Here is a 21,885-nt window from a genome sequence, read left to right on the forward strand (position 1 = left end):
GCGTTACAGTCAGACTCGTTTAACTCACAGCCCTCTTTTAGGAAATGAACAAATTGCTGCTGAAAGTCCCTCTTTGTTGTTCAGGCGAACTGATCTCAGAGCAGCCGACAACAAACAGCCTCAGAGAGAAAATCACAGCAAGCAGACCTCAGATCAGCTGATAAGAGCTGCTGCTGCTGCTGCTGCTGCTGCTGCTGCTGCTGTTAATGCTGCTGCTGCTGCTGCTGCTGCTGCTGCTGCTGTTAATGCTGCTGCTGCTGCTGCTGTTATTACTACTGTTGCTGTTGTTGCTGCTGCTGCTGCTGCTGCTGTTATTACTACTGTTGCTGCTGTTGCTGCTACTGCTGCTGCTGCTGCTGCTGCTGCTGCTGCTGTTATTACTACTGTTGCTGCTGTTGGTGTTGCTGCAGCTGCTGCTGTTGCTGCTGCTGCTGCTGTTACTGTTACTGTTGCTGCTGCTGCTGCTGTTACTGTTACTATAGCTGCTGCTGCAGCTGCTGCTGCTGCTGCTGCTGTTACTGTTTCTGCTGTTATTACTACTGCTGCTGTTACTGTTACTGCTGCTGCTGCTGCTGTTACTGTTGCTGCTATTTCTGCTGTTATTACTACTACTGCTGCTGCTGTTAATGCTGCTGCTGCTGCTGCTGTTATTAATACTGTTGCTGCTGTTGCTTTTGCTGCAGCTGCTGCTGCTGCTGTTACTGTTTCTGCTGTTATTACTACTGCTGCTGTTACTGTTACTGCTGCTGCTGCTGCTGTCACTGTTGCTGCTGTTTCTGCTGTTATTACTACTACTGCTGCTGCTGTTAATGCTGCTGCTGCTGCTGCTGTTATTAATACTGTTGCTGCTGTTGCTTTTGCTGCAGCTGCTGCTGCTGCTGTTACTGTTTCTGCTGTTATTACTACTGCTGCTGTTACTGTTGCTGCTGCTGGTGGTTTATTCAGAGTTGTATACTCTGAAGAGGCTGACTCAGAGTCTGATATGAATATATTGAACAGTTATTATCTGTAACATACAGGTGGGTTTGATTTTGCAGTTTGGTGCCAAAACATATTTTTTAAGTTTAATTTTTTTTCTTGTTTTGTTTTTTACTTTGGTACCAAAATATTTAAGTTTAAAAATGTAAAATGTTTTTCTTTCTGTAAACGATTTTTTTTTTACTTTAGTGCCAACATATTTAAGTTTTTTAATTTTTTTTCTTTCTGTAAGAGATTTTTTTTTTTCACTTGGGTTCCAAAACATTTTAATTTTTCTATTTTTTTTATTTTAAAGTTTTTCTTTCTGTAAAATATTTATATTATTTTTTCAGTTTGGTGCCTAAATAATAATATTTTTTAAAAATTCAGTTTGGTGCCCCAAATAAAAAACGTTTTTCAAATGTTTTTTTTTTCTTTCTGTATGAGATTTATTTATTTTAAGTTTAGTGCCAAAATAATTCAAGTTTTCCAAATTTGAAAGTGTTTTTCTTTCTGTATGAGATTTATTTATTTTTCTGTTTGGTGCCAAAAAAAATCAAAGTTTTCAGAGATTTTTCTTGTTTAAAGGGCCTTTAAAATTAGATTTAGAATATAACTGGTCAATAATACTCTACTAACCTGATACAGATCTTAATCTGACAAAACAACATTCTTTTAATTGTTTGAATTTTCCAATTTGGTTTGGCCCAATTTTAGTTGTTGAGGCCTGAAACTGATGTTTTAACGTTCAGTGATCTTTTATATTTTCCATGTTGGTCCCAAAACGTCAGAGCGGTTCAGATTAAAGAATTAAAGAGAGTGAAACTGGATTTAGAGCCTCGTGTGACACTAAACGACTCAAATTAAATCCCAGTTTGGACTGATTTTGTTTTTTTAAGACAGGAAACATCAATATGTGATTCTTTTACTAATTTTTAGAGTCATAAAATGGACGTTTTGGACTTTAATGAGTCTGTTTAACTGGATTAAAGCCTTGCTGGACACTGAAAGCTGTTTTTGATAACAATATTTTGATTACAAATAACATGAAATGATCTTTTAAAATTGTCTTTCAGAGTTTTAAGAGCATTTAGAGCAGCAATAAAAGTCACTAATAAACCTGACTAAAAACAGTCAGTTGTTTCTCATCAATTGTCTTTTTTCATTTTTCCAATTTGGTGCCAAAAATGAACTTCTAATTTAAACCAGAAGATTAAATGTGACGACGTCTGACAGCTGAAACACAAACGTCTTTAAGAAAAGAGTTAATAAATAAAAAAAAAAGTCTTCTTGTAAAACTTTAATTAAAAAAACCCATTTAAAACTGAAATCCTAGTTTGGACTCATTTGGGTTTTTGTGTCGATACTGATCATTTTAAGACAATAAAACTTTCATACAGATTATTTGTCTTTTAAATTTTCCAATTTGGTGCCAAACAAATCTAAATCTGTATTATTTTCTTTCAGACTTAACTGCTGGTGTAAAAGCTGTTTTTCTCTAAAGGCTGAACTCTTTTAGACATCACACAGTGCCTTTACATTTTACCAATTTAGTGCCAAAGAATTGTATTTTAGTTTTATTCAGAGCTTCTGAAACGCTAAAACTGAAACCCTGATGGAACTTTTGAAGACCAAAACCAACATTTTGAAAACATCAGTCTCAACTTGGTGCTTCAATATTCAAAGTTTTCATTGTTTTCTTCACTAAAACTCTCCGGTTTTAAACACGTTTAGTTTTCCTCAGGCTGATTTCAATGTTTGAAAGATCTCCACCAACATGCAGCGACTGAGCTGAACCCCTGCAGAGGACAGATGTGCTGCACATGTGTCTCAATATTTACAGCCACAGATCCTCCTCAGAAATCTGTCGTCTATGCAGCCACATCCGCATCCAGAACCACTTTGGACCCCAAAACTTCAACATGAACATGCAACAACCAGAACCCAGCAGCATCATGGGAAACTGATGTCATCAGCAGCTCTTTCAGCCTCACAAACAAAAGAAAAAACAAAGCGAGCAGCTTGTGAATGAATCGAGACATCAGGCTGATGATGAGACACAAACATCGTCCATCAGATCACTCAGAGAGATTATTGATCGGTGGAACAAACACAGAACCTGAAGAAGAAGAAAAAGAAGATGAAGAAGAAGATCACAACGACGCAAACAGACGACTAAAAGACTCAGAATCAGAGAAAAGTCCTGAATCATTATTATTATTATTATTGTTATTATTATTATTATTATTATTATTATTATTATTATTATTATTATTACTATTATTACTATTATTATTATCATTATTATTATTATTATTGTTATTATTATTATTATTATTATTATTATTATTACTATTATTACTATTATTATTATCATTATCATTATTATTATTATTATGATGCTTTCGTTGTCTGATCATCCAGTAAAGTGTGGCTTCGCTTCCTGTCTGCAGACTGTGGATACACAAGGTTTGACCTTTGACCTGCAGCCTCATTTTCCTAAAAAATAAAATGAAATAAAATATAATATAATAGAAACATATCGGGTGTTTGATGCCAAAAGAAAGCTCTTATTTTTTTATTTTATTTGTTAGATTTTCTGGTAAATTAGAATTTCTAAAAAAAAAAAAAATTAAATTGTTGGAAACAAAAATAGTTAAAAGAATCCAGAAAAGTAAAAAATGTGCACGTGTTTGCAGCAGGATGCAGGTTTGACCTTTGACCTGCAGAAAACATGTTGCATCATGGTTCAACTAAAACATCCAGTTTCATGTTCTCACCTTTAAACTTCTAAATATAAAAACTATTTCACCCAAAAATAAAAAAAACGCAGAATTTCAGTTGTTTCTCTAAAAATTAATTTAAATAAAAATAGTTTCCATCATTTTAGCGTCGCCACGGATGGAGCGAATGCGCGTGCATTATGGATTAAATTTCCAGAAAACAACCAGATGAGACTGAAAACAAACATCCTGCAGCAGGACAATAAAAACAGGAGACATTTCAACGCAAAAAGAAAAATATTGAAACGAGCTGAAGCTTTAAAGAAGAAGGAAGGCTCTCAGGTGAGGAAGAGGAGGAAGAGAAGGAGGAAGAGGAGGGTGTGCATCATGTGATTTTAATAGATGTGTCTTTAAAGACATGATAGAACACAACTCCAGTCTGCAGAAACACATGTTAACATGTGAAACGTCGTTTAAACTCCAAATATCTGCATTTACGCACACGGAGGAGGAAGAGGAGGAAGAGGAAGGAGCCTGCAGTCAGAAACGCAGCGGATCAGTTTACAGGTTTTCACTGCGACAAAAGAAAAAACTGCAGAAAACACAGAAATAAATCTGCAGAGAAACACTAAACACCTGAACGCACCGCAGCTGATCTGAGCCTCCAGACAGCAGCAGGAGGATCATTCAAACAACAACAATCTGCAGCTTTACAGGTTTAATACCATATATATCAATATATCTGAATGTGTAATAAACCGCTTCACCAACAACATTCAGCATCAGCAGCTTCTAAAGCAAAGAACAGCAAACAGAAAGAGTCTTTAAAAACAAACCAGAGAGCTTTCAACGCTTCAAATCCAGCCTTTAAATCAGATTAGATTTAATCTGTAAAATAAATCAAAGTGTAATGAGGCAAAATAAAACAACAACAACCAAAACATGCAGATGCGGAACCAAGAAGTGAAATTATTATTATTATTATTATTATTATTATTATTATTATTAGGACGGAAACACGCCGGAGAGCTCCTGAATGAAACAACTTCAACTCGTTCTGCAGAAACCTGCAGGTTTTAAACAACATGCACGTCGTTTTCTGCTTGAACCAGTTTAGATTGAAGGTGTAAATATCAAACCAGAAAACATCCAGATGTGGATCATTTAAAACTCCACAGAGCAGAAAACTGAAACTAAACTTCATCTGTAAAATCACAGCAGACAATCTGAAACCAGATTAATAAATGTCGATCTGTAAAAACAAACACACAGAGAGATATTAATGTGAACACTGCAGCTATAAAACCACAGAGTGAAACAACACCAGCGCTCAAATCCAACAATTAAATCTGACTTTCACCAAAGAAAACACACAACAATCTGAAAGTTTATCAGAAATATTATATAAATATTATATAATATAATCTGAAATATTCAGCCAAAAGTTTGAGCTGCAGATGCAAAAAAAACAATAATAATAAAAAGGAAAACTTCACCAGCTGCGAAGCTCCAATAAAGAAACCTGAAGACCTGAAACAAGCTGCAGATGAAGATGAGCCGAACTGAAGGAAAAACAACTAAACTAAATAAAAACATCTGAAACATCTGACTTCAGTTTGAGAGAAAAAGAGGAAAATCTGCGAGTTAAAGGAGAAATTTAAACTGTTTCGGGTTTGATCTGTAAATAACGAGCCAAACATAAACACACATGCATGCAAACATGACAATGTGGAGGTGAAATAAAAACACCTCACATGACAAGAAGAAACTCCCTCAAATTCAGAGTTTTCTGCAAAAAATCACAGAAGAAATCTGACTTTTAGTTTGAGAGAAAAGCCGAAAATCTGCGAGTTTAAAGGAGAAATTTAAACTGTTTTTGCAAACGGAGTTTATCTATAAATAACGAGCCAAACAGAAACACACACATAATAAGTCTCTCTCTCTCACACACACACACATGCATGCAAACATGACAATCCGCAGCTGAAACAAAAACACCTCACATGACAGGAAGAAACTCAAATTCAGAGTTTTCTGCAAAATAATCACAAAAATAATCTGCAAGTTTAAAGAATGAATTTGTTTAAACCCAGTTTGAGGTTTGAGATGTGAAATCAGCTGCACAGCAACATTTGCAACCGAGTTTCGGTTTGATCTGTAAATAACGAGCCAAACATAAACACACGCACACACACACACACACACACACGCATGCAAACATGCATTTTCTGCAAGAAATCACAAAAATAAATAAAGCATTAATTTGTAATTTGTTGAAACACAGTTTGAGGTTTAAGATGTGAAATCAGCTGCAGCACAACATTTAAACCACGGCAGCATTTTAGTGAATCTGGTGTTAAAAACAAAACAACGAGTTCTGGGTCATTTCTGCACCAAAAAAAACAACAACCCGCAGTAAAACCCGCACGGAGCCCCGCACGGAGCCCCGCACGGAGCCCCGCAGCCTGCAGGTTGCACACAGTCGGTCAGACTTCAGCAGCCTGAACTCGACCTCTTGGTTGCATCATTTCACACAGTTCTGTTTTCCAGCCTGTAGACGCGCGTAAATATCTTTATGCTTAAAAGCAGCTTTACGCACACGCACTGCTGCGGCGCATTATCCACCGTGCACGCGTAAACAACAACAACAACAACAACAACAAGCACAAACATCAACAGCAGAGACTCTATGGACGAGAGAGAATAACTCAGGCAAATGTTGAGTTGTTCGAATTAAAATCTCCAGAAGAATCTCCTTTAATATTATTATATATTATATATATCAATATTATTATATATTATATATATTAATATTACTATATATTATATATATTAATATTATATAATATTATTATTTGGAGATCTGCTCAGTGAAGAACCGCGTTAACAAAACCTCACATTTAAGCTTCAAATTAAATAATAATAATAAATAATAAATACATTATCAATAAATAATTTAAAATAAGAACCTCACATTTAAGCTTCAAATTTGACTCTGAAACCTAAAAAATAAAGATTTAAAAATAAGAACTAATAAATAATAAGTAAATGTGATTTCTTTTTTTGTTGTGTTTAAGTACCTAGTGATAAAATCAGACAACACGGACGGCAGGAGAGTAAAAAAAAATAAAAAAGACAAAATGATTTTCGTTAGTTATGAATGTAACCTATTCTTTTATTTTTTTTATGATTAAAACATTTTTTTTCCTTTTTTTAACTTCTGTAAGCGACAAAACACGGGAATAAGAATAAGACCACAATATTATCACAACCATGAAAAATCGTTTTTTTTTTTAGAGACGACAATTAAAGGACAATCATTCCAAGTAGTATTTAGATAATGAGGCGTTTTTCTTTTCTGTCAAACAAACAAACAAACCGGGTTTTTTACATCGTTCTTCCTTTTTCTTTTTTTAAAAAAGAAGGAAAAACCCCAAAAAATTACAGATAGACATTTTCTCTCTCTTTGACTAATTATAGAAAATAAAAAGAAGCAGAAGAAGAAGAAGAAGAAGAGACGTGAAGGTCCGTTTAGAGATCACGTTTTACAGTCAGAGAATAAAGAATAAAGCAGATCACATTCTGCTGCACCGCCGAAAACATCCATCTAAAGAAACGAGACTTTTACGCACAGAAACATTCAGCTTTAAAAAGCAGGACGTTTCTGTGTTTAACGCAGTTTAACATTTAATGTGTAAACGAGGCATCGAGGCGGATTTAAGGCAGAAAAGCCTCCAAACTCCAAAACTGCACCGATAATAAAACATTCAGGGAAATTAATTTGCAATCGGCGCAACCAAACTGCATTAAAATATCTGCTAAGTTAATACAAAAATGCGATAAAACTCTCGTTTAAATGGACATTTTCTGCAGTGAATGAGGCAATAATTCACTCTCTCATTCTCTCATTCATTCATCTACTACATGAGGCCTCTTCAGCTCAATAAAGACTCTAAATGTCCTAAAAACCGATTTCTTTGGTCTATAAAAAAGTACAGTTTGTTTAAAAAAAAAAAAAAATGTAAGAATGGAGCCTCAGCACTTTAACGGAGTCGCTTTAAATTAAAAATAAAACACATTTCACTGTTTAGAAAATAAAAACTAGTGTTTCAATTGTGTAAAATAAATCCTCCGTCGCTTCTTTAATAACCCGCGTGGAACCTGATAATACTGCGAACATGCGGGCGAAAAAACAGCTATTAAGAGATATTATTATTATTATTATTATTATTATTATTATTATTATTATCATTATTATTATTATTATTATTATTATTATTATTTCAACTTTTTTTTTTTTTAAATCTCAAAATTAGACAAAACTATTTTAAATACACATTCTATAAAAAGTAATGCCTCCAAACAACAACAAGAACAGAAAAATCAGCCTAATCATCATCATCACCATCATCATCATCATCATCATCATCATCATCATCCTCTGTGTGTTTTAGCTCAGGTCACTTTGTGCACGTCGCTGACTGACAGAACTATACAGAGACAAACCCGGACACTTATAGGAACAGACATTATGTACACAGAAATAAAACTGCAGGAAGAAGAAGAGATGGAGCAGAAAGAGAAGAAGAAGAAGAAGAAGAAGAAGAGAGAATAATAATAATAATAATATTAAAAAATACCTGGAAACTTCAGGGCTGCTTCCTGTGAGTTTCTGCTGCTCTGTTTTTTGTTTTGCAGTTTTTAAGTCTCTCCTCTTTTGTTCTATAGTAGGTAGTTTATAATAATTTTTTTTTTTTTTTTACAATGTAAATGTTCAGTGTAAAATGTTCAACTTACAGTTCCAGTCAGTTTAAGATTTTCACTCCTTCAGGGATGGATGGAGAGGTGGAGGGATGTTTTTTAGGGATGGAGGGATGGAGAGGTGAGGTGAGGTTTTGGGGTGAGGGAAGGATGAAGGGATGGATGGAGGAATAGATGGATAGATGAAGGATGGAAAGGTGGAGGTTATTGGGTGTTAGTGTATCAGCGGGTTGGAGGATGGAGGGATGAAGGGATGGAGGAATAGATGGAGGGATGGAGGGATGGAGAGGTGGAGGTTTAGTGTATCTGTTAGTGAATCAGCGGGTTCGCGGTGGAGTTCTGGTTCTGGTGGGTGAATGGAGGGATGGAGGGATGGAGGAATAGATGGATGAAGGGATGAGAGATGAGGTGGAGGTGGAGGTTTTGGGTGGAGGTTTAGTGTATCAGTGTATGAGCGGGTTCGCGGTGGAGTTCTGGTTCTGGTGGGTGAAATAGTCAGACAAGCCTCCGGAGAGTCCCGAGCTGAAGGCCGGCAGAGAGGCGCTGAGAGCCGGCCTCAGAGAGTCACACAGCGCGGAGGAGGACGGAGTCTGCGGGGAGTTGGAGGCTGAAGCCCGGGAGGCCTGCAGCGAGCCGCCCGGTAACGGGGCGGAGGCGTGGTGCGCGTGTGGGTGCGGGACGTGCGGGAAGAAGTAGCTGGTCTGCCCCGCCAGCAGGTTGACGGAACACGGGTTCAGCGGGTTCAGAGAGTAGGTGGCACCGGAGCACGGTACCGAGAGGCCGCACGGCACCGCGGAGGCCGCCAGGGCCGCGGCCGTCAGGTGGTGGGTCGCATACGGCAGGTCCGGACCCACCAGCCGGTCCATGCTCAGCCCGGTGCTGGACGGGAACCCGGACGGGCTGTTCTGGGTCAGCATGGTGCTGTAGGACATGGAGGGGTGACCCGGGTAGCCCGAGGAGGACCCGGTGTAGCCCAGAGCTCCACCGGCTCTGGGGTGGTGCAGGGACAGGAAGGGGGACATGGGCCAGTACAGGGATCCGGCTCGGTCCATGAAGGTCAGCCCAGAGGTCAGCCGCGCGCCCCGCTTGAAGGCCAGCTTGGCGCGGGACGTCGTGGAGCGTCTCCGCAGCTTCCCGGTGGTCCCGCCGATGAACACGTCGTCGCTGCTCGGGTCCAGCATCCAGTAGTTGCCCTTCCCCGGGTCGTCGTAGTGTCTCGGGACCTTCACGAAGCACTTGTTGAGGCTCAGGTTGTGCCGGATGGAGTTCTGCCAGCCCTGCTTGTTCTCCCGGTAGTACGGGAAGTTCTTCATGATGAACTCGTAGATTCCGTTCAGAGTCAGCCTCTTCTCCGGACTCTGCCGGATCGCCATCATGATCAGCGCGTTGTAGCTGAACGGAGGCTTCTCGTACTTGCCTGTCTTCTTGTCTCCGTCCTTCCTGTCCCCGTCCTTGCTGTCCTCCTTCTTGTCCTCCTGCTTGTTGTCCTCCTGCTTGTCCTCCGGAGGCTCCGCTTTGGAGTCCTGCTGCGCGGCCGAGAGAGAAGGCTTCTGCTCGGCTTCCTCTGCGGCGCCGGCTCGCTGGTGGTTCTGCTGGTTGTTCTGCAGGTTCTGGTGCAGGTGGTGGTTCTGGTTCTGGTGGTTCTGGTGGTTCTGGTGATGCTGCTGCAGGTTCTGGTTGCTGCTGCTGTTGTTGTTGTCGTTTTGCACGGCCTCTGGCACCAAACTGTTTATACTGAAGGATGATTTAGGAATCATTTTCACCTCTTTGCGCTCTCCCATATCCAACATCACCGGTGCACGGAGGAGGACGCACACAGCACCGCACTCTGCACCGCACAGCACCGCACAGCCACGCACAGCTGGGTCTCTATGAGTCCAGACTCTCTGCTGGGTCTCTGCTGGGTCTCAGTCTCTCTGCCTGCGAACCAGGACCGGCAGGACGGAAGAAATGAAAGTAAAGCCCAACAAACTACTTCATGTTTCAGCTTTGGGGAGAGGAGGAAAAACACGCACACACACACACACACACACACACATGTGCACACACATCGATAGGAGACAGATAGCTGCAATTAATTAGAGAGTTAGAAGCTCCGCAGCCACTAAAGAGACGCAGTAACATTGGTTGGACCTCTGCAGTCTTCAGCCAACCAGCAGGAACACGAGGAGGAAATATTAACACGTCCTCTGCTGCTCTCAGCCAATCAGGACGCACACACACACACACACACACACACACACACACACACACAGCGAGGCCGCGCACGCTGCAAGAAATGACGCGTCTCACTGAGAATAAAGATTAGATCATCTGATCAGAATAAAATAAATCTTATTGTTTCCAAATCGTTTATTTTTAATTTTATTTATTATTTTAATATTTTATGTCACATTTTAGTCTCTTTTTAAAACACAAATATTTGATTTTTAAATTAAATTAAACTTTATTTGAAAAATATATGATTTTCTATCATCAGTGTGTTTTTTTTATGATCTTTTCTGGATTAAAAACAGACTTTTAGAGCGTCTAACTGACTCTCTAGTGTGGACACTTTTTACAGTGGAGAAAACACACATCCAGCGAGGCCGCGCACGCTGCAAGAAATGACGCGTCTCACTGAGAATAAAGATTAGATGAAAATAAAATAAATCTTATTCTTTCCAAAATCGTTTATTTTTATTTATTATTTTTATGATGAAATTTGATGTCACATTTTAGTCTCTTTTTAAAACACAAACACTTGATTTTTAAAATAAATAAATTTATTTTCTATCATAAGTGGGTTTTTTTATGATCTTTTCTGGAATAAAAATAGACTTTTAGAGCCTCTAACAAACTGACTCTCAAGTGTGGACACTTTTTGCAGTGGAGAAAACACACACACACACACACACACACCTCAACTAAACCCGGCGCTGGAAAACACGCACCGTGCATGCACCGTGCACGCGTATACACCCAAACACACACCGCTCCTCATATTTACACATTTACACTCCTCACATTCAAATATTTTACCCTTCAGCTGTTCAGACTGTTTACATCCAGAAACACACAGAGAGACAGAGAGAGAGGGGATGCTGTGTGTTCAGACTGGTCAGACTGGTCTATATATTCTGGTCTGGATGTTTCTTCTCGACGGTTCTTTCCTCCTTGGTGTGTGAGATGTTTGCCGGAGAAGAGAGGCTTCAGAGCGGCGTCATGTTGTCAGAGAGGGTCGGTTGTTTTTCCTCCAGAAGGAGAATCATTGAGCAACAGACTGAAGCTCAGAGGAGGAAGAGAGAGGGAATAAAAGAGGGAAGGAGTTTAAATACCAACATGTGTTTTTACTATTTCTGATATTTATTATTCATATTTGAAACCTCTAAATTATTATTATTATTATTATTGTTATTATTATTATTATTATTATTATTACTATTATTATTATTATTATTATTGTTATTGTTATTGTTATTGTTATTATTATTATTGTTATTATTATTATTATTATTGTTATTATTATTATGATGATTATGATTATTTCCAACAGGATTTATTTCACTTTTTCCTTAGGAAAAAAATCATTCAAATACTAGTACTACTCCTAGTACTACTACTGGTGCTACTGCTAGTACTACTACTCCTAGTACTACTCCTAGTACTACTACTGGTGCTGCTGCTACTGCTAGTACTACTACTAGTACTACTACTCCTAGTACTACTCCTAGTACTTCTACTAGTACTACTACTCCTAGTATTAATCCTAGTACTACTAGTACTACTACTCCTAGTACTACTCCTAGTACTACTGCTGGTACTACTACTAATACTACTACTAGTACTACTACTAGTACTTCTACTAGTACTATTCCTAGTACTACTACTGGTACTACTCCTAGTAACACTACTCCTAGTACTACTACTAGTACTACTACTCCTAGTACTACTCCTAGTACTACTACTGGTGCTGCTGCTACTGCTAGTACTACTACTAGTACTACTACTCCTAGTACTACTCCTAGTACTTCTACTAGTACTACTACTCCTAGTACTAATCCTAGTACTACTAGTACTACTACTCCTAGTACTACTCCTAGTACTACTGCTGGTACTACTACTAGTACTACTACTAGTACTACTACTAGTACTTCTACTAGTACTATTCCTAGTACTACTACTGGTACTACTCCTAGTAACACTACTCCTAGTACTACTACTAGTACTACTACTAGTACTACTGCTAGTACTACTGTTCCTAGTACTACTACTAGTACTACTACTGGTACTACTACTGGTACTACTCCTAGTACTACTGCTAGTACTATTGCTAGTACTACTGCTCTTAGTACTACTACTAGTACTACTACTAGTACTACTGCTAGTACTACTGTTACTATAATTTAAAATGTGTAGTTTTACTACAGTAATACTACTGCTACTGTTATTACCAGCTAACTAATATTACTGCAGTATTGTTTTTGTTTTTTTATACTTTATTTTTTCCTTTTTTCAAGGCTGTTTTCATATCTGCAATCCACTGTTTGTAATTACAACAGTCTATAAACCAACTTTTAATTAGATGAGCTGACAGACAAACCCATCAGGTACACTAAAGAGAGAAAACCTCAACATTCAAAACCAAAACAAAACCAAGAAAAGAAAAAACAATAATAATAATGACAAAAAGAAAAAGTAGAGTTAAAAAAAACAACAAAGCAAAAAAAAACACATAATAAAAACAGTGTTGTTGCTCTAACTCTGTAGTACCACTACACCGTCCTGCATGTTTATATATGAGATTAAACATGTTTTCTGTCTGCAGCAGATTACTATCATAAAACTGTGAACTCTACAAAATAAATATATAAATAAATAAATATATAAATAAATAAATATATAAATAAAAAAATAAAAAAATACATACATACATAAATAAATAAATAAATTAAATAAAAGCCTCTCTAACAACACTTTAATTCCACCTTAAATACTTTAATCTGAGATCAGTGTGATTGATTTAACACCTTTAAGGCGGTTTGAGCGCATCTCGGTGACAAACAGAAACAATCTGATATAAATACTCAATAAACCAACAAACAGAGAGAGAGAGACTCTGAGCAGATTATAAAACTCCAACTGAGTTAATTCAACTCTTCTGCAGGTTTTTGCAGGTTGACTCAGAGATCTGAAATCAGCTGGAGATCAGCCAGCAGAGACAACCAGGGTTTCCATCCGGAGAGAAAACACAAAACCAGAGAAACAGAAAACCTCCATCTGTTTAACTAAATGAACTAAATCAATGTTTCTGTGTCCAGATGAGCAGAGTTACAGCTGGAGGAGCAACATGGAGCCTCAAACATCAGCTCGTTTCCTCCCAACAGGCTGACCTGCAGCTCTGCTACAACCTGATGATTAATAATTAATAAATAAACTAATAAGAGCAGAAATAAGAGGGCGGAGCTCGAGACAAAATCAAACAATTTACACCAAAAAAATGGCAAATATATCAGTTTCAACGCAAAAAAATGAATTCTAATTAAATTAACATGAATCTCCGATTTTAAGTATTTTTCCTTTTGTTTTATTTTGTTGTTTTAAAAAATAAAAAAATATTTATTCCCACTTATTTCTAATATTTTGTGGTATTTTTTGTGGGAAATAATGCAAACATAAGTGAGCCGAGACCGGATGTTTTGACGGAAGAATTTATTATAAAAAAAAACTTAAATTATCATAGTTTATTATTAGGCTGACTACTAAAATGAATACATAAATAATAATAATAATAATAATAATAATAATAATAATAATAATCAGTGAAAAATAAAATCACAAGGTCCACTTATTTGGCTTTTCCGGAGCTTTCAGTCACATCTCGTAGCCTTCATCAGCGAACTGAGGGTTGAAAGCTCCTAAAAAAAACCTAACAATAAATAAATAAATAAATAAACTGTCATCACCAATTTCAAGAACGAACCTAATAATAATAATAATAATAATAATAATAATAATAATAATTTATTTTCCGTTCATTCGGTGCATTTTTCGTAACATGGATCTATTTTAAGGACTATTGTTGTTGTTGTTGTTGTTGTTTCGTCATGCTTTTATTTTGATGGAGTAATTTAACTTGCTGTTTTGTTTGTCAGCTTCCTGTGACTCACTGAACTAAACATACTGCTGGTGTGTTTGTTTGTTGTTGTTGTTGTTAGTTTCCTCACAGAAGCTGAAGATGGGAGCGGAGTTTGGACCTTTAGAGGCTCCGCTTCTCCTGTCCTCCTGTCCTCCTGTCCTCTGTGAGGAGGAGGACAGGAGGACAGGAGAAGGAGGTGGAGAAGAGAGCAGAAGGAAGAGGAAGAGGACAACGAGGAGGAGGTTGAGGAGGAGGAAGAGGAGGAGGAGGAGGAGGAGGAGGAGGAGGAAGATCAAGAGGAGGAGGAGGAAGAGGAGGATGAGGTGGAGGAGGAGGAAGAGGAAGATCAAGAGGAGGAGGAAGAGGAGGAGAGAAAGAACATCCATCCAGCCCCAGAGAGAGAGAAACCTCTGAACCAAACTTTTTTCTACGGATTGAACCTTTAAACTGAACCAGCAGGTGGATTCATCACAGAGGAGGGAAGAAGAGTGAAGAAGATGAGAGAAGAGGAGTGAAGAAGAGGAGTAAGGAGGAGAGAAGAGGAGTGAAGAGGAGTGAAGAAGATGAGAGAAGAGGAGTGAAGAAGAGGAGTGAAGAGGAGTGAAGAAGAGGAGTAAGGAGGAGAGAAGAGGAGTGAAGAGGAGTGAAGAGGAGTGAAGAAGATGAGAGAAGAGGAGTGAAGAAGAGGAGTGAAGAGGAGTGAAGAAGAGGAGTAAGGAGGAGAGAAGAGGAGTGAAGAGGAGTGAAGAAGAGGAGTGAAGAGGAGTGAAGAGGAGTGAAGAAGAGGAGTAAGGAGGAGAGAAGAGGAGTGAAGAGGAGTGAAGAAGAGGAGTGAAGAGGAGTGAAGAAGATGAGAGAAGAGGAGTGAAGAAGAGGAGTAAGGAGGAGAGAAGAGGAGTGAAGAAGAGTGAAGAAGAGGAGTGAAGAGGAGTGAAGAAGAGGAGTGAAGAGGAGTGAAGAAGAGGAGTAAGGAGGAGAGAAGAGGAGTGAAGAAGAGTGAAGAAGAGGAGTGAAGAGGAGTGAAGAGGAGTGAAGAAGATGAGAGAAGAGGAGTGAAGAAGATGAGAGAAGAGGAGTGAAGAAGAGGAGTAAGGAGGAGAGAAGAGGAGTGAAGAAGAGTGAAGAAGAGGAGTGAAGAGGAGTGAAGAAGAGGAGTGAAGAGGAGTGAAGAAGAGGAGTAAGGAGGAGAGAAGAGGAGTGAAGAAGAGTGAAGAAGAGGAGTAAGGAGGAGAGAAGAGGAGAGAAGAGGAGTGAAGAAGAGGAGTGAAGAAGAGTGAAGAAGAGGAGTGTTTTCTGTTGGTTGTTTGAAAACTAAAAATGTGGATTTAAGAAGGTAAAAGTTTATCTGACTGAGACGTTAAACCAGACTCTGTTAGTTTTAACCATCATTTGACTGTAAACACTATTTGACCTTCTGTTGGTCGACTAACTACGAGCAGTTCAAGTTAAACCAGACTCAGTTAATGTTAAACAATATTAAAGAGTTAAACTTGCAGCCAGTCAGGGAGTTCTGTAATGTAATCTATTATAAATGTAATGCTGTACAATCTGGAGTTAACGCGTTGTGTGATGATAAACTCATTTATTGGCTGTTGAAAGTAATAAAAACTGTAATTATCACTGAAAACGTTGATGATGTACATATATAATTTCTATATATTTATATATATTTATGTTTTTTTAAAGATGATTTTTTTAATTCAGTTAGAGAAATAAACCTGAAGGTGACCTCTGACCTCTGACCTCTGACCTCCAGCATAATTAACATCTCAACCATCATTATGTTCATTCTAGTTTTCATGGGTTTTATTTAAATATATATTTTAATCAACCCGAGAAGAGTCGTTAGTTTGAGGTGTTTCAGGAAAATGTTAAGGGGTTTTATTGGTTGTTCTAGCTGTGAAAGGGTTCGTTGAGTTCCTGAGGTTCCACTGGTTCTTTAAGGGGTTTGGAAGAGGTTTATATAAGTTCTTAAAGGGTTTCAGGGACATGTTAAAGGGTTTTATTTGTTCTCAAGGGGTTTGGTGGTATTCCAGGGGATTTAAGGGGGTATTAAAAGGGTTCCAGCAGCCCCTTAAGGATTTCCTTACATTCTTAAATGAGGTGGTACTGGATCTTGGTTGTTTCATAGTCAGTTTCAGGGGTTTTAAGGACACTTCAAGGGGGTTATAGGTTATTAAGGGGATTTCTGTGGTGTCTCTAGGGGTTCCAGTAGCCCTTTAGGGTTTTTGTTGTTGTTAAGGATGTTCCACTGGTTCTTTACAGGGTTCGTAAGAGGTTTATATAAGTTCTTAAGGGGCTTCAGGGGGTTCTTGAAGGGGTTCTAGCTGTTAAAGGGTTCGTTGAGTTCTTGAGGAGGTTCCACTGGTTCTTAACGAGGATTATAAGGGAGGTTCTTAAGGGGATTCAAAGAGTTGAGGGTGTTCCAGGTGTTTCTTAAGAGGGATATCTGGCTTCTTGCAGGGGTTTCCAGCAGTCCTGAAGGTGTTTCAGGAAATGTTAAGGGGTCACATTTGTTCTCAAGGGGGTTTTAAGGGTTTTGGTGGTATTCCAGGGGACTTAAAGGGGTTTTTAAAGGGTCCATAGGGACTTAAGGGGCTCCACAGATTAGTAAAGGTGTTCCAGGAGTTATTGAGGAACCTCCAGGGCTTCTTAAGGGGATTTGTTGGATTCTTAAGGGGATTAAGTTCCAGGGGGGTTCCAGCCGCTTTGAATGGTTTTCAGAGGTTCTTAAGGGTTTTAAGAGAGATCTTAAGGGTTACGGGCCTCTTTTAAGGTGAACTGGAGGTTTTTAACAGAGCTTCTTCCTTTTTTCATGTTTGTTTTGTTTTTATAAACTGTGAACAGAAAAATGTATTATTATTATTATTATTATTATTATTATTATTAATAATATTATTAATAATAATATATTTGTTATTGTTATTTTATTATTATTAATATTATTCTATTATTAATATAAATATATTATTATATTTATTATTATTGCTTATTAAGAAGAAGAGGAGGAAGAGGAGGAGGAAGAGGAGGACGAAGACGAGGATGAAGAGGAGGATGAAGAGGATGAAGAGGAAGAGGAGGAAGAGGAATAGGAGGAAGAGGATGAGGAGGAAGAGGAAGAGGTGGAAGAGGAGGAGGAGGAAGAGGAAGAAGGAGGATGAAGAGGAAGAGGAGGATGAAGAGGAGGAGGAAGAGAAGGATGAGGAGGAAGAGGAGGATGAAGAGGAGAAGAAGGAGGATGAAGAGGAGGAGGAAGAAGAGGAAGAGGAGGAGGATGAAGAGGATGAAGAGGAGGAGGATGAAGAGGAGGAAGAGGAGGATGAAGAGGATGAAGAGGAGGAGGATGAAGAGGAAGATGAAGAGGAAGAGGAGGAGGAGAGGAGGAGGAGGAGGAAGATGAAGAGGAGGAGGATGAAGAGGATGAAGAGGAGGAGGATGAAGAAGAGGAGGATGAAGAGGAGGAGGAGGAGGAGGAGGAGGGGAAGGATGAAGAGGAAGAGGAGGAAGAGGAGGAGGATGAAGAGGAGGATGAAGAGGAAGAGGAATAGAGGAGGAAGAAGAGGAGGAGGATGAAGAGGATGAAGAGGAGGAGGAGAAGGTTGAAGAGGAAGAGGAGGAGGAGGAGGAGGAGAAGGATGAAGAGGAAGAGGAGGAGGAGGATGAAGAGGATGAAGAGGAGGATGAAGAGGAAGGCAAGGCAAGGCAAGGCAGCTTTATTTGTATAGCACATTTCAACAACAGGGCAATTCAAAGTGCTTTACAGAAACATTCAAGAACATTGCGACAAAATGCAAAAGAACATTAAGAAATAATTAAAACAGTTATAAAAACATAAAAACATTAAAACATTAAAGATTAGAAAATAAAAACAAGCTAAAAATAAAAGCTAGGATAGAAGCTAAAATTGCATAAAACTCAAAAGAGTAAAAGTTATAGTGCAGTGTCAGAATAAAAGGCACCCGCAAACAGTAAAGTTTTAAGCTTTGTTTTAAAAGAAGTGAGAGTTGGAGCGGTCCTGCAGGTTTCTGGGAGCTTGTTCCAGATATTTGGTGCATAAAGGGGAGAGGGGAAGAGGAGGAGGAAGAGGAGGAAGAGGAGGATGATGAAGAGGAGGATGAAGAGAGGTCAGAGGGCGCCTCTCAGCGGTAAAAATCGGAACTACATCAACACAATTATTGATTTTCAGTCTCATCGATTCATTTAAACGATTTTTTTTATCTTTGATCAGCTGGTTGTTCTGACGTCACGTGTTTCATCTGGTTTGATCTGCAGCGATAAAAACATTAAAAACATTAAAAACATTAAAACATGAAACTGATTTTATTTATAATCAACTTGTGAAACTGCAGATCAGGTTTCAGTATTTAAATATTAATATAATAATTGTCTCTGTGGGAGATTAGAAACATTAAATAAACGTGTTTAAATGATTTATTCTGTTTAAATTAAATATAATTTATCTCACATAATATCTTTTATGTTTTTATTTTATGATATAATAATCTTATATTATTGTTTCAGTGTTCTGCTGCCACAGCGACGTTATTTCATTATAATAATCATTCTGATGAAGCTGCTGTAATGTTTATTTAATGCAAACGGTGTTTAAAGTATTAAACTACAGTTTATTAAAAGAAAAGAAATTAAACCTCCAAAACATCTCATAAAAAATAAATAATAAAATAATGAGTATTTCACAGTTAAAGAAATAAATCCTGCAGCTATTAAAACTCACATTATATTCAATATTCTGTTATATTTTACTGCGAATATACGTCGAGAATAAACTGTAATTTTGTTTTAATTTAACATATTTTGTTTCCTCATATTTAAATATATTGACACTAAATAAAAAAAATAAAAACAAAACGGAACATATAATCTGCAACAATAAACGGATGTTTTTATTTTATTTTTAAGATTTTTATTTGCAAAACATTTTTGTTTTAAGGAGAAAAAAAACACAATAATAATGTTTGTTAAAGTGCTGAAATATTTCTATAAGCTGCCACCGACATAAATAAATAAATAAATAAATTCTGTATTAAAGGGACTTATTTTACTCATAAAAACATGATTTTCTCTTCCCAGTGCTGTACACGTTGAACTGGTGATTGAACTGGTTGAACTGGTTCCTCTCTGATCTCCTGCTGATTTATCAGGTTGATTCTTCGTGAGCTGAATGTTGAGGATGGAATCAGACGGAGGCCCGCAGGGACAAACGGAGAAACAGTCACAGAGGTTTATTTATAACCTGGAGATCAAATATAAGAACGGAAACACACTCAGATAAAGTCACATTAAAGATTTAAAAGTCCTTTAATTCAACCTTTAGTTTGCACTTAAATTTAAAAGGACATTAAGGGTTATTTAAGGGGACATTTTTATTTCATTAAAGATAAAAATGGACTGAAATATTCCGGTTTAACTCTCATTATATTATTATATACTATATTCATGAAATCAAACGTTTCACAGGCTTTTAATGTGTAAAATATAACATGTTGGAACTGAGCAGTTTTACTGGTTGTTATTATTATTATCATTATTATTATTATTATTATTATCATTATTATTATTATTATTATTAATATTATCATTATTATTATTATTATTATTATTATTATTTCACTATTTTGGGTATAAATTGTATTTTGTTTCATTTCTTGAATCTAATCATCCACTCTACAGTCCTTTTTTATTTATTTGAGATCATGTTTCAATTAAAATAAAACACGTTATAATAATAATAATAATAATAATATACATCATATTATTATTATTATATTCTGAAGTTTTCCACATTTTTTGTTTGAATTATTATATATTTATTTAACTGATTAGTTTCTCTTGTTGTTAATGATTTTCTTTATTTAAATGTGTTTTTAACGGTGTTAAAGTGACGTGTTTTGCATCAAACGTTGAAGAAACTGATTTTGAATCTTTATTTAAGAATTTATAAATCTGATCAGCGCACAGCTGCAGCGGTGACGTCATGAATTCGTCATGAATTCATGATGAATTCATGATGAATTCATCATGAATTCACGGCCTCAGATGATGAACTGATGAACTATAAAAGCCAGAGACAGAAGAAGAAGAAGAAATAGGGAAAGGAAGAGGAGGAGGAAGAAGAAGAGGAAGAAGAGGAAGAAGAAGTAATAGTAGTAGTTCCTGCAGCAGAGGAAGAGGAGAAGGAAGAGGAAGAGGAGGAGGAAGAGGACGAGGAGGAAGAAGAGGAAGAGGAAGAGGAAGAGGAGGAGGAAGAGGACGAGGAGGAAGAAGAGGAAGAGGAAGAGGAAGAGGAAGAGGAGGAGGAAGAGGAGGAGGAGGAGGAGGAAGAGGAGGAGGAAGAGGACGAGGAGGAAGAAGAGGAAGAGGAAGAGGAGGAGGAAGAGGAGGAAGTGGTGGAGGAAGAGGAGGAGAAGGAAGAAGAAGATGAGGAGGAGGAGAAAGAGGAGGAAGAGGAAGAGGAGGGAGCATCGTTATGTGTGATTGTGTGGTGGCTCTGCGGGTTAATGGTTCGATCGATGTGAACAGCTCCAGATAAACTAGTGAACCAGACAATCTGCCGGCTGGAGCCGAAGACTCAAACTGAGACACCCGAGACCCGAGACCCCGAGGATACCCGAGGAGACCCGAAGAGACCCGAGGAGTTCCGAGGAGACCCGAGGAGCTCCGGAGGAGGAGAGGAGGCGCATTACTGTTCCGACAGCGACACCGTGAGGCCGAACAGAGGAACTGAACCTCTGACTCTTTATCAGGCGTCATTATAAATACTAATATTATTACTATTACTACTACTACTTCTACTACTAATAATACTACTACTACTACTACTACTACTACTACTACTACTATTACTAATATTACTACTAATACTACTACCACTCTTTTAAAGTACTACTACTACTACTAATAATAATAATAATAATATTACTACTACTACTACTAAAACTACTATTACTAATATTACTACTAATACTACTACCACTCTTTTAAAGTACTACTACTACTACTAATAATAATAATAATAATATTACTACTACTACTACTAAAACTACTATTACTAATATTACTACTAATACTACTACCACTCTTTTAAAGTACTAATACTACTACTACTACTACTACTACACTGTTAAAGTACTAACACCACACTGGAAATGTACACGGTTACAGTAAAAGTACTAATACCACAGTATAAAAGTAATACTATCACACTGTAAAAGTACTAATAACACTCTGTAAAATTTACAGTAAAAGTACTAATACCATTATGTAAATACACTGTTACAGTAAAAGTATTAATACCATTCTACAGAG

General features: G+C 37.6%; 1 protein-coding gene across 1 annotated transcript; it reads right to left on the reverse strand.

Annotated features, from left to right (window-relative positions):
* Window positions 1–6,821: 6,821 nt before the first annotated feature.
* Window positions 6,822–10,581, reverse strand: foxg1a (forkhead box G1a). Its single transcript, XM_037796302.1, has one exon. It carries the CDS (start codon window positions 10,229–10,231, stop codon window positions 8,885–8,887), a length of 1,347 nt encoding a protein of 448 aa, XP_037652230.1. The 5' UTR covers window positions 10,232–10,581; the 3' UTR covers window positions 6,822–8,884.
* Between the last annotated feature and the right edge of the window lie 11,304 nt (window positions 10,582–21,885).

The sequence above is a fragment of the Sebastes umbrosus genome, chromosome 16, assembly GCF_015220745.1.
Source record: "Sebastes umbrosus isolate fSebUmb1 chromosome 16, fSebUmb1.pri, whole genome shotgun sequence".
In the NCBI taxonomy this organism is placed as follows: Eukaryota; Metazoa; Chordata; class Actinopteri; order Perciformes; family Sebastidae; genus Sebastes; species Sebastes umbrosus.